A 13,995-nucleotide genomic window follows, 5' to 3' on the forward strand; every position below is an offset into this window, starting at 1 on the left:
ATAAAAGTTAAAGTAACAAAAAGCCAAAAACCAAAAAATTCCTCACTATTTAATCACACCAGTCTCTGAAGCACAGCTTGTCTCTTAGATTATCCCACTGGTATGAAGAAACGGTTCTCCTCAATTCTTAAATTAAATTAAAAAAATTTTTTATGTGTATTGGTTGTTTGCCTGCATGTATGTATGTGTACCACGTGCATGTCTGATGCCCATGGAGGTCAGAAGAAGGCACTGGGTTCCCTGAAAGTAGAGTTCTGATTGGTGATAAGCCGCTGTGTGGGTGCTGGGAACCAAGCTCATGTCATCTAGATGAGCAGCCCCTGCTATTAACTGCTGAGCTATCTTTCCAGCCCTATCCAGCCCCATCCTCATTTCCTTTTGATGAAGGAAGTGGTAACTAAACAGGAATAAAGAAAAAACTAGATAAAATAAAGACGGAGGCCTGAGACTGGAGGAGATTAAACATTCCCAGGACTGCCCCTGCATCTTGGTAGGGTGGGTCTGGAGTAGCTGGACTGAGTAAACGCCGATGAAACAGAAACACCAAAACAAGAAACAGCCAAGAAGCAGAGGACTGCTCTCCAAAGACTTGACGGACTCTCATTCTCGCACCAAGTTCTTCCCCACCATTAACTGCAAGGTCTGCTGGGTCTGTTCCCTCAGGCAAATGTGCTTCTGATCCTAAAGGAGACTGAAGAAGAAAGCCAGGAGCTGCCAATGAAGCACATGCTGGCATACCACTTCAAGAGGGGACGGGATGGAAAGGCAGGAAGGATGGCTCAGTGGGTATTGTAAATCCCCAAAGTCCCTTAAGGGAAAAGGGAGCTTCAAAATATACCCAGGAATGGCTACTGTGTATTAGCACACACAACCTCCCACAGAGGGTTGATAACGTCCCTTCTTGTGTCTCCCTGAGAAAGGCACACGAGCTGAGCAATGAACAACGGTAGATGTGGGGAGATTCTGAATTCTGGCCTGAGGATGGCTGGGGTGAAGGAGCAGGTGGAAGGGACACTGGCTGCCACCTCCACCCACCCAGCTCTTCCCAACAGCACACAAGACACAGCATCAGTAGCTCGTCTTCATCTTGCCCACATGGGAGCCTCAGAAGGCAGCCAGTGAGGAGGCTCAGTGAAGCCCAGTGTCAGCACCTGGCTGTTTGAGCCTGCACAGCCTGGATGGCTCCGGAGCGTTCTGGGTGAGGGCCAGGAAACAATGTGTCCACAGGGAAATGCTAGCAAGTTACATCACTGGAGACATCCCACCTGCTTGCCTTCCACAGGGTAGGAGCGATCTAGTGCTGTCCAGAGTCGCAACTTTTTACCTTTGAACACAGAGACTGGCTGCACCCTACAGCTGAAGTTTTAATCCAAAGCTTGGTGCTACAGCCCACACTAACAGCCACCACACTGCGGAGGTATCCACTTTCTGGGCCACTCACTTAGCCCTGTCTCCCACAAGGAAGATGCCCAGAGATTGAGACAAAGGGGAGCCCAAATTGATGCCAAAGTCATTGGGCATAAAGGAGTAGCTGTCAGCAGCCCCTCTCTGGGAGCTGAGGAAGGAAATGGGGCTCCCCTCCCTGTCTTCCTAGCCCAACAGGCTGGCACCACAGACTCTCGGGGGAAATCCGCTGGAACTCACTTGGGGCAGGCATACAGTGTTCAGTGAGGTGATCTCAATCAAAAGGCTACTGCAGCCCATGAGGGCTTCCTGTCCCTCTCAAAATAAAGCTAATTCCTTCAGCGTAGAGCCCTGGGAAAGGGTAAAAACGGTAGACTGCGAGCCGTAAAGACTGAACTCGGCTTGGACTGTGGTCTCCGGCAGCGCCTCCTCTATACCCACTGTCAGCCGCAGGGTTGATCTGGGGCATTGTGCTGATGGTAGCCTCTACTTCCTCACTGCTTCCCTTGTGAGCCTAGACCCTGATGCAGAAAGCCCCTGGCTGTGCCTTCCTCTTCCCCCCCGGGAAGCTCCACCCCTAAAGTATAGTTCTGCTGTCTAGACCTGGATCTGGACAGCAGGTACAGGTGGGCAGGGTACCACGAAACACATCATTAGCTATTTATACAGCTCAACTGGTTGTCATCTTTGAGGTAGGTAAGGTTTTTTTGCTGCCTTTACTCTGCCAAAGGGAAACACAGAGCCTGGAGAGACAGTATGGTAGTGGCAGGGAGTAGTCTCGGTCTACAAAGTGGCTGCTTGAGATCCCATGACACATGACCTCCCAGGGTACCCATTCATTGGTCCTGCAAAGCCAGGAAGCCCTTCTTTAATATCCCAGTTTCTCACCATCACACATGAGGTCGTCAGCCCCATAGCCACCAGGCTCAGCACAAATGTGACCTCAGTACTCACTGGCACATGGCAAGTTCAAGGGTGAAGGCCTCTGTGGGTATATCCCCATAGGAACAGAGATCGTCCTGGGGTGGCAGGGTGGGAGGGATGCAAGCCAGTGGGTAGCCTCCTGTGCCAAGCTTCTGGCAACATGGCTGCTCTGTGGCGCACATGGAGGAAATTGAATCCTACTACCCTGTGTAACAGAAGTAAGAGCATGAGCCTGGAGAAGCTCACTGACTGCTGCTCAGTTGCCTTTTCAGAGCTTTTGGAGGTCTAAGAAGAAGCTTCCCGCTCCGTTCCTGCCGAAATTCAAAACATAGGCAACTCCTCGGGACTGCTGGGAGCTGCCTCAACACTTGCCCTGAACACACAAAGGAGGCTGTGTGCTCCAGCCTAGCAGGGTAGGCAGCAGACCCAAGTAGGGAACACGGGTTGTCGCACCCTGCCTAAATCAACGTTCTAAAACTGTGATCTGGATATGCTGTCTCCTACTCAGAGCATAGCATCCTGGGTAGCCATGCACGGCAGGCCTCTGACATTTGACCTTCTGGTAATCCATAGCATGGCCAACCTTATTCCTGGGGACCCAGACAGTCCTACCCATAACTCCAAAGATTGTAGGCCAGCTGGAGGGTCTTCATGACTCAGATTGGGGTCAGTGAGCCAGAGCCACACCCCTGGGGACAGCCTTGGATTCTCAGCTTCACAGATTCTGACAGGCCATTGGAGAACTGGGCCTCTGGAATCAGGACAGATAGGGCCTGCAATTACAAACTCTGGTGGTTTCTGTAGAGAACAGGCACTTTGCCTGCCAGGAAGGTAGCCGTGCTCTGGGGTGCCGTTGAGTTCTGGTGAGCAGGCCATGGCAGGTGGTAGCCCGGTGTAGATTGCTATCTGTCTCTAGCATCTTTTTCTCACCTAAGGCGGTGTCTCACAGCCTGAAGCTGCTCAGGAAGGAAAGAGCAGTGGTACTTCCCCTCTTAACCAATTGTGCTCGTTAAATAACTCTTTTGGCAGTCTGACACAAACTAGGTCATCTGGGAAGACAAAAAGCCACAACGGATGAAATGCTTCCTTCAGACTGGCCTGTAGGCGAGCCGGTGGGGAATTTTCTTGATGAATGATTGATGTGGGGCCCAGCCCACGGTGGGTGGTGTCAACCTGGCCAGGTGGTCCTGGAAGGGATGAGAAAGCCAAGGCGACAAGCTACTCCTCAGTGGCCCCTGCTTCAGTTCCTGCATCCAGGTTCGCGCCTTGCTCGAGCTGCCACCCTGGCTTCCCTGGATGGTGGACTATAAGCTTTAAGCTGAAACAAACCCTTTCCTCTCTGAGCTGCTTTTGGTCATGCTCTTTATTATAGCAATAGAAAGAAAAACAAAACATCAACTCGGTATTTCTCATGAGGTAAGGAACCAGCGGATTTCTTTGAAAAACTGAAGGCACAAGTACTATACAGTCCAGCAATTCTATTTTTGGTTTGTCTAGAAATGTCTAATAGCCATCTGAGCTCACGTTTCATACACCAGCTGAGGAACAGAGAGACCTGAAGCTTCCACCATTGGACGACTGAGTAAATATAACATAATACAAACACGTGACTGGACACCATTCAGCTACTAGGAAGAACCAAGTGTCGCCATTTTTGACAGAGATGGGACTGAATCCTTAAGTGAGGTAAACCAGGCACAGAAAGACACACACACATGATCTCACTCACACATAAGATCTCACAAGACAGATGAGAGTGGGGGGCTCATGATCAAATGGTGGGCACACAGGGCAGAGAGGAATGGGGAAAGATTAGGGTTAAGTAACAAGGAAGGCTAGGAGAAAGGAATGTTGACCTATGGTTGCACAGTAGGGCGCTTAGAGAGAGCAGTAACCATAGTAACTGTTTAAGGAGAGAGAGGAATGAACCCAGTACCCAGTGGCGGTGGCACACATTTAATCCCAGCACTCAGGAGGAGGCAGAGACAAGTGGATCTCTGAGTTCAAGACCAGCCTGGTCTACAGAGAGAGTTCCAGGACAGCCAGGGCTACACAGAGAAACCTAGTCCTGGGAAAGAGAGAGAGACAGAGAGAGACAGAGAGAGAGAGAGAGGGAGAGAACAAACGCTTGAGACAGATGTTTAATCTGACTTACGCATTACACAAAGTGCATGCATATCAGATGTCACACAGTGCCCACCTGGCATATACGATCTCTACGTTGTTATGTATCAGTTTAAAAAATAGGTTAGGGTTGACAAGATGGCTCAGTGGGTAAAGGCGCCTGAGTTCAGTTGCTAGGACTCACATGGTGGAAGGAGGGGACCAACTTCAGCAAGTTGTCCTCTGACCTCCACAAAAGGGCCATGGCATAGATGCGTGCGTGAGTACACGTGCACACACGCACACGCACACACACACACACACACACAAAATGATAAGTAAAAATTTAAAATAGGTTATAAAGCAACAAAGCACCTACTTTCTAGCTGGATCTGGCACATTCCAGACCCTTCTGTTGTTTTGACTCCTCTCTTGCCCAACACCTGCAGCAGCGTCTCTGGTAGCGAGTTTCCCAAGACACTTTTTTCCGTGTTCTTTTTACCTTCTCCAGTTGGATTAGATTCCCAGTCAATATGCTAGATGACATTATGTTTCCATTAGAAGACCGTGGCTGTGGGTTAATGAGATAACATGGTAATGAGAGCTCTCAGCCCAGCACACAGTGAGGTCTGGCGCTGAGTTCACGTGCCCGCAGGTACTTGCTGGGTGCTGCTGACCCTGAGATGCCCTGTGCTGCTGCCAAGGACTCAGGGTGATTTTGAACCTCTCTCCCAACAGGCATCCTGACAGATCCACCCAGGAAGTAATGGATGAAAAGCAGGGCTGTGGGGTGGGGGTGGGGATGTGTCAGTCAAAGTGGAGGGCTGCTGTTGAGCCCCGGGCTGATGTGAGTAACTAGGCATGCAGATAATTTTAATGGCTACATACTTTGCCAGGTATGCATTCCCAGCACTCAGGGAGGAGCTGAGAGGATTGTCACAACTTCAAGACCAGCCAGGTCAATGTGGCATGGTTCATATCAGCCTAGACTACAGAGTAAGACTGTGGCAAAAGAAAAAAAAAAAGGCCACAGGTTGAGATGAGCCACTCCAGGAAGCCTTCTACTGGTCAGAAACTATCCTGAATGCTCTTGGCTGCTCTGTGCTGTTACTTGGCAATTTCTGTCTCTATGACACACAGAGTTGTGTCCCCCTCTTGAGTGCACATGTGTTCATGTAAGTGTATGTGTGTGTGTAAATGTGTGCATATGTGTGTGTGTGGCTCGGGATGGAGCCTTCTAGGGCCTTCCAGACACAGGCACATGCTCCACCACTGAGCCACACCCCTGGCCACAGAGTACTTTAAAAGTAATTCAATGGCTCCCTCCCTCCAGGCACGGGTCCTCCTTTCAGCCAGGTTTGTCAAGGACTGCAGGCTATCAGGCAGACTCAGATCTGGCTGGTCTGAAATGACACCGACCCTCCCACCATAGTTTCTGTGTCGTACAGGACACATCTCTAAAGCCACCAGCCGACAGACAGATTTTGCAATAAATGAAACAACCTAGGAAAAGATAGGATTTGATTCCGACTTCACATCTCTACACAGGGATTAAACTCCAGCCTGTCACAGATGTAGCTGCAGCCAGCAGAACTGTGTAAGTTCAAGGAAAAGCCAGTGTAACGAAGGGCTTTCTAGCCTTGTCTCGAACTGAGCCATGAGGAAGAGTAACGAACTTGCCTGAGTTAGAAAATGCATGTTTCTGCCGGACAGTAGTGGTGCCTTCCTTTAATCCCAGCACTCAGGAGGCAGAGGCAGGGTCTCTGTGAGCTCGAGGCCAGCTTGGTCTACAAAGAGAGTTCCAGGATGGCCAGGGCTGTTACACAGAGAAACCCTGTCTTGAGCACCCCCCTCCAAAAAAATGTATGTCATTAAAAAGTACATCAAAAGATGGCTGACAACTGGAAGAGATCAGGAAGATATGCTGGATTCTTCTTAGTATTCATAGATCTTAGAACGCACTGGAAACACAATTTTTTAAAAAGAGCTGGACAAACAAGATGCAGAAAGAATGACCTTTGAAACATGAACGATATTCAGATTCATCGTAACCAGAGATGCCACTTCTCAGACAGTGACAATTTAAGCACATCTGCTGGAAAAGCCTTGGGGACACAGGTGCCCCTGGCACAGCAAATGGGGGTGCAGTCCTCAGGACACCACCTTCCCACCCTGTGAGCCCAGGTATCGGCCCAACAGTGAGGGGGTGGGAAGGCCCAGATAGCCTCTGCGAGCGAGCGCTGTTTGAGTGAAAAGCTGACTCCCCACAGGGGGGCAGCTGAGAAACTGCACAGTGGAATACTAGGCAGTTATGAAAACAGACAGAGAAGCTCTTCGTGTCCTGCCAGGAAGGAAGTTCCAGAACATACTGCTAAGTAAACACATGGTCTAAACAGCAAGGGGAACCGTTACATGCTGTCCCTTGTATAAGAATGAAGATAGAAGAAAAATACACGCATCTGCCCATTTGTGCAAAAGGAACACAGGAAGGAAACAGGAGGGGGCAACGGGACATTCACCATAGGAAATGGGTGGGTATAGAGAATGAGGAAAGGGCGGAGGGCAGGAGGAAGCTCTCCAGATCACCCAGTGTGTCCACATGGCCAAGCCTAGGACCCAGTTAGCAAAACCAACCACCAGTCTGGGTGCTGTCGAGGGAATCTGGGGAGTATGTTTAACGTCCGAGGTCCAGGGAGTAATCCTGGTGATGTGGTTGGCCTTAACCTGGTCCATGGGAAGAAATTCAACTCTGAGGCTAAGTCCACATAGCAGTAAGCCCTATAATAGACATTCTCACTCAGCCTGCTACCTGCCCATGGGTTCTTCAGTTCTTTCATGTGCATGTGTATGTGTGCATGTGTGTGTGTGCATGCATGTGTGTGTATGTGTTTGTGTGTGTATGTCACATATGTGTGGGTATCCAAAAAGGCCAGAAAAGGGTGTCAGACCTCCTGAAGCTGGGATTACAGGCAGTTATAAGCTACCCAGTGTGGATGTTGTGAACCTGACTTGGGCCCTCTAGAAGAGAGAGCAACAAGTGCTCTTAACCACTGAACCATCTCTCCAGACTTCCAATTCTTTTTTTAAATTATTATTATTAATTTTTTGGTATCTGTGTGTCTGTGTATACATGAAACCAGAGGCCTGAGCAGACAGTTGTCTTCCTCTATTTCTCTCCTATTCGTTCCTTTGAGACAAGATCTCTCATTGAGCCTGGGTCTATTACTGTTTCCTCCACCAACTAAGCCAGCAGCCAGGAAGCCCCAGCAATCCTCCTGTCTCTGTTCCCTCCAGTGCTGGGGTTACAAGTGTGTGTAGTTATGTTTTTTTTTTTCAGTGAGGTCCTAGAGATCCAAAGTCAAGTCCTTATACTTTCACAGCAAGGGCTCGTACCCACTGGGCCATCTCCCCAACCCCATAAGCCAGCTCTTAAAGTCCCTACAAAGAAGAACTAGCCATGTTTTCTTCTAATTCTGTGCAGTTACACTGGTTCCATCTAATCCTGTGTCTGCATGTGTACACACATGTATGCACATGCACAATATGGGGTTGGATATGTGTAGACTCTGATATGCATATCCGGGTTCCTAAACTTCAAAGCCTGACAGGAGCAATGAGGGGTCCTTGAACAAATGGCTAAAATGGCTGAATCCTAATCTGGGCCTTAAAAGATAAACCTGGGAAAGCAAGGAAGTGCTCAGACAAGGACCAGTGGCACCGAGCAAAAGCCAGTCTGAAAGTCCTACAGTGCAAGAGCTTGTATCAACTTAAGGAACCCTGGATTAATCCTGTCCACCTGGGTAATCCTGAATGATCTCTCTATAAAGACAGCAGACTCAGTGTCTTCAGTTCCCCTCTGAAATTTAACTCCCCTCACTATGGGATAAAACAGACTCACAGGTGTCCAGAGATGAGGCAGGGGCATGCCTGGGGCCATCACTAAAGAGCACAGACCTGGAGCTTGCGGGCCTGAGATCTGCTGTTGACTCTCCCAGTGGCACAATCCCTAGCTCTGACCATGGCCACTTCTCCTTGGCTTGGTGCTACTCATTCCTAGTTTTCACATCTATAGCCTGTGGCGGCTTCTTCTTCTTCTTCTTCTTCTTCTTCTTCTTCTTCTTCTTCTTCTTCTTCTTCTTCTTCTTCTTCTTCTTCTTCTTCTTCTTCTTCTTCTCCTCCTCCTCCTCCTCCTCCTCCTCCTCCTCCTCCTCCTCCTCCTCCTCCTCCTCCTTCTTCTTTCTGTCATCTCTGCCAGGATTCCCCGTGCAGGCAGTCTGCACTATGAGCAATCACTGATCTATGTGGAGTACAGAGTGAGTGTTTTTCCTCAGGGCCCTCCTTTGTCTTCCCTGGGTCGTAATAAATACAACTTTCATTTAAATACAAACTGCTCAGCTGAGGCAGGAAGCCAATTAGGCCCTAGAACAGGCTGTTTCAATTTTAACGACCTGTCCCTTCTCTTTAACAAACTCCTGATTCATTCCTTCGTTTAGAAGAGGAGGCCAGATGTCTCCAAGCAGCCCAGAAGGGCATAGTAATAAGATGATGGATAAAGACCCTGACTGCTTCCCCCCACCCCCAACCCTGCGGTGCTTGCCTTGGGGCCTCTGAACACCTGTGTCTACAGGGCTGCAAGTCCTGAGTTAAAGGGCTTGAGTTTATATAGCCCATTTGAGCTGGGGACAACGCCCCATCCTGGGCTCAGACAGACAGGATGGAGGACTGGTGCACAACTCAAAGCTTAGTTTTGTGCCATGATTGCAGACATCTGGAAACAGAGTCTTAACTGAGGCATGGTCCAGATCAGGTTGGCCTGTGGGGGAGAATTCTCTGCATTGCTAATTGATATAAGAAGACCCAGCCCAATGTGGGTGGCGTTACTCCCTAGGCAGGAGATCCCGAACTGTATAAGAGTGGGGAAATGGAGCTGAGCACAAGCAAGCTAGCAAGCGAGCATGCATGCATTCGTTTCTCTCTGCTCTGACTGTGGATGTGACCAGGATGTGAAGTTCCTGCTTCAACTTCCTACACTGATCGCTGTAACCTGGAACTGTAAGCCCAATAAGCCCCTTTCTCCCCTATGTTGCTTTTCATCTGATTGTTTTTGTTACAGCAACAACACAGAACTAATTTTTCCATTCTTGATTCCAAGGTAAAGACTGTCTTTAGCAAGTGTGCGAGAACCATAGACTCTGCTGGGGAGAACCATCGACTCACAGGGAAGAAGACAAAGGCTCTGTCCCCACAGAGGAGGGCAAGGGCACTGTCTTCAGTAAGAGGAAAGGAGCCTCTGCAGGGCAGGGAGGGCCCGAGGGGTGAGATAAGTCTGAACCCAGGTTCACAAGGGAAAGTAGGTCCCACCTCATCAATCTGTGCTCCACACCCCACGCTTTCCAGCCTCCCTCTACCAGGGAGACTCTGGAGCTCAGCTCACACGAGGGCCTTATCATCCCACAGGGCCTGTCTGGCCTCCAGCAGAAACCCAGTCGAGGCCTGTGCCTCTGGAGACATCTGCAAGCTTTCTCTTTCTGAATGACATTGGCTCCCCCTTTGCTCTGGGAGATTGTCCCAAGGGAAACTTCCTGTCCCCCTCCTCTTCCCCTCCATGAAACCTGCCCCCCACCCCCCGCCCCAGGACTCCCTCTCTTTTCTCCCGGGCACCGAAGAGAGTTGCCTGTTATCACAGAACACCGAGACTGCACACCTACTATATATTGTCCCGGTGATGGAGGAAAACCCTGTTCTGTGGAATGGCCTCAGACAGCCTCAGCATCCATTCCGACACCAGGCTGCCTGTCACAGATGGCTCACAGTCCATTCATCATGAATCTCTTCCTTGCGCCACCAGAGAAACGTCTAGACAGATCTCTGGTTTCACTAGCTTGTAGTTGACTAGGCTGCATGGTTTAGAGGCCCTAGAGCTGGGTTCCTGTGAGTTCAGCTGCAGACAACCGCTCTGCTGTGTGGTGGTAACTGCTGCCTAGAAAGCTTCCCAGGGACCTGAGGGGCTTCTGCGGACAACACAGACTTCCCATGAATTGTAGATGCGAAGGGTCTGGGTCCGGGGAGGAGGCTGGTATCTCTGCCTTCTTATGGCGTCTTTCTCCTTTGCTGCCTCAAGCTAAGTGGTCACATTCCACTTAGCTCTATATGTGGTCGGTATGTGGATTGTTTGAAAAGTGTTTTGTTCAGGCTGTAGTACAGAATGAACTTGACCTAGATTTGCCAGAATGCTGATTTTCCTTTTGAGGCTAAAGACACGTACCAGCTTCTCTGACCAGAAACTAGAAAGAAGGAAGAGGAAGAGGTGGAGGAGGAGGAAGAGGAAGTGGAGGAAGAGGAGGAAGAGGAGGAGGAGGCGGGTGTGGTGATGGCAGCAGCAGCACCTGAGTTTCTAGAAAAGTGTTGTCAATTTCCAGAAAAGACGTGAGTACCCCCTCCCTGCCTCTTATCAGTTTCTTTGTTGACATTCCCGCCCTGACTCCCTGCACTGGAGAAGCTGACCCTTTTCTTCTGTTCCGTGGCTGTGAGTCAAGGGCTCTTCTTCATCTCTAGGATTTGTCTCTTGAACACTTATTGTCTGAGGGCGGAGCTTCTAGACCTGGGTTCTGTAAAACTCTAATTCCAGATGGAGCTGGTAGAACACACACACACACACACACACACACACACACACACACACCACACCACACCACACCTACACTTACCTACTTACCCACCGGAGTCCCAGGATGTTCCCAACCATACACAATAAAGTAGAAACAAAGCCTAGAAAACGCATTGTGGACATTCCAAGCTTTGATCCTTGTTCGCTGATGGAAAGGCCCTGCCAGGAGAACCTCCAAGCCTGCCTTGGGGTGCCTGGGATGTGAGAGCCGGGGAGCAAACACGGTTGTTGGAAGAAGGGCCTTTGGGATGAAAAGTTGGATCTGACAGGGCAAAGGTTCTGAACCCAGAACAAAGTGGGCTGGACAGAGAGATAGTAAGGACAAGTCTGGCACGACAACAGGAGGAAGGAGCTATCAGGGAGACCCCTGGAGGCCTGGCTTCTGTCACAAGACAGTCACTTAGGGCTCTAGCATTGAGTGGGGACTCATCTGCCCCAGGTTCCTGCACCTGGTTGCTATGGTTCTCTAATCTGAACACTCCATCTCCTGCCCTCCTTGTACCCATGGCTACCTGTACAGCAATGGAGGACCCAGCCCTGCCACCTTAAAGCTCACGTCCACCCACCAATGACTGGTACTCCCTTTGCCCTCAATCCTGTCCCTTTAGATGCTGGCTTTCCCCCAGGCCAGTGTCCTGATACCCTACTATAAAGGAGAGAGTTTGCCTCCCAGCCTCCTCCTCTCCCGACAGGACTCACTCTATGGTCTTTTCCCAGTCACACCACAGAGTCTTCCCAATGGCGTCCATGTTCTTCTGGAAGCTGCTGAAGCATAAGTTGTGGATGACGGTGCCATAGTCAGGATTTCGGCAGGCAGTGACCATAAAGACATGGTGAGCTGCAAAAGACCATGGAGGGGCTGTTACCTATTGGGTCTCCTTCCTGGTAAACAGCCTCTGCCATGCATCCCTCCCATGGTGAGCCCATCCCAGGGACCACGAGCACCAGAAACCTGTGCGGTGTGACCAGGACAGAGCACCTGTCCTGGATTCATTTTGGTGTGATAAAATAATCCAACAAAAGCAATGCAGGGAGGAAGGACCTTAGCACAGATGTGTTGGGAGCTGCAGATCCCTGGCCCCTTGACTTGACCCTTGGCCTGCTGGAGTGAACTGAGCAAAACAACTTGTTTTCCTGTGCCTGCAGATACTGTGAGCCCGAGACCCAGATGGCAGGGTAGTGGGTTCTGGTGAGGCCTGCTGAAAGATTCCGAGAGCTGGAGCATGGCCATCAGTTAAGGAGCCTTATGTAAGCTTCCCCTGAGCACAATAAAGTTGGCATTCTCGTATCAAGGACGACCCATGTCCGCATGTCCACATGTATCTGTGTGTGTGTGTGTGTGTGTGTGTGTGTGTTTAAGTCTCCAGCTTGGTTCCTGGCTCGCGTACCACAGAGTGGACACTGTGCTTCACACAGATGGTCACATCACATCCAAAGGCAAGAGCAGACAGAAGTGAACACACGCATGCTCACTAGCTGGTCCTCTGCTCAGTTCCTCTGCTCTTACGCACTCCAGGACCCTTTGCTTAGGGAATGGTGCTGCCCACGGTGGGATGAGTCATCCCGCATCAACTAACTTAAGGCAAACACCCACAGACATGCCCACAGGTCAACCCAATGTAGAAGAGAAAGAGACTCTCTTCACAGGTAATTTTGTCATGTCAGGTTGATAACTCAAACTACCACGGTGCCCAAGGCTCCTAATGAATTCTTTCCTTGGTCACTCGGTGGATTTGTGAAGGCTCCACCTACCAACAGTGGGACCCATGACACCCTTGGATGCACTTTCTGCTACTGTGATGAACTCCATTTTCTCCACGTTTACCCTAAGCCTTGGCACCAGGCATTGGCCTCACGCTGTTTCATCCCCTAGCATGTTTCTCCTAACACGTGCATAGCCATGGAAACCCAGACAGCAGGCACAGCTTGCCGGGACTAAACCCAGACCTGCCAACCTCCAAATCCAATGATGGTTGACCTCAGTCAGGTAGTGCCCCAAACATGAGGGGAGGAATCATTGCTGCCCCAGGGGGACCGCAGAAGAGGGTCCTGGCACCACACTACCCCAGTCCCTGGGCACACTCCTTGTGCCTGGGTGTTTGCCAATCATAAACCAAGCTGTCAAACTGCAATATGAACAATGACTTCCCTCTTTAGTCTGATGAAAATACAAGATCAAAAATGACTCCCCAAGCTCCAATTGCACAAACTCAAAGGCGACCTCCTTCCTCAGATCTCAATACCGACCATGGTGGATGTGGGCTCAGGGAGAGAGTATCGTCCCTTGGCTGCTACCCTCACATCTGCCAGGTCTCTTTGGATGGAAAGCCCATTCTCAGCCTCTTTGAGAGGAAGCTGGGAGTGCAGTCCTTAAAACCTTTGCTCAGAGTCTGACTGCTATCCCGCTAGCCTTCTCTCTCCCAGACCAGGCTGGTCATCTTCTCCAATAGGGACAAGCTCCATTCACCAGTCTGGTCATTTCCTATCCCTGGAAGGGACTCAGAGGGATCCAGGACTGCATAGGGCCCTGTGGGATCCTTGTTGGTCCTCACCAGAGAGATGTGGGATGAGGGAAAGGCTCATCTCATTAGTAACCCATCTCAGGAGAACATCAAGTTGTTCCTCACTGCCCTGGGAACGAAGAAGGCCACTGCAGCAATGGGTGACCCAAGAACTGAGCCCATGGGTGGGCAACTGGAGGTCCCAGACTTGGGAACATGGCCTGGAGAAGGTGGAGACCCAGGACCTGTAGGATCCAGAGAGCACAGAGGGGCCAGTGCTGGACTTTTCTGAACTGTTGGGTTCCCCACATTCTTGTATGCTTCCATGCTGAAGAGCGGTATTACTGTGCCCATTTACTGACAGGAAAACTGAGGCCTCCCATCAGATGTGAGATG

General features: G+C 50.2%; 1 protein-coding gene across 1 annotated transcript in view; it reads right to left on the bottom strand.

Moving 5' to 3' along the window:
• The window catches only part of Ramp1 (receptor activity modifying protein 1), a 48,738-nt gene that overhangs the window by 19,148 nt on the left and 15,595 nt on the right, over window positions 1-13,995 (bottom strand). Inside the window, exon 2 of the mRNA XM_050163090.1 lies at window positions 11,798-11,936. Coding sequence (XP_050019047.1) covers window positions 11,798-11,936 — 139 coding nt within the window. The remainder of the gene's footprint in view (window positions 1-11,797; window positions 11,937-13,995) is intronic.

Source organism: Alexandromys fortis, unplaced genomic scaffold (genome assembly GCF_014885135.2).
Source record: "Alexandromys fortis isolate MF-2015 unplaced genomic scaffold, M_Fortis_MF-2015_v1.1 scaffold_139, whole genome shotgun sequence".
Lineage (NCBI taxonomy): Eukaryota > Metazoa > Chordata > Mammalia > Rodentia > Cricetidae > Alexandromys > Alexandromys fortis.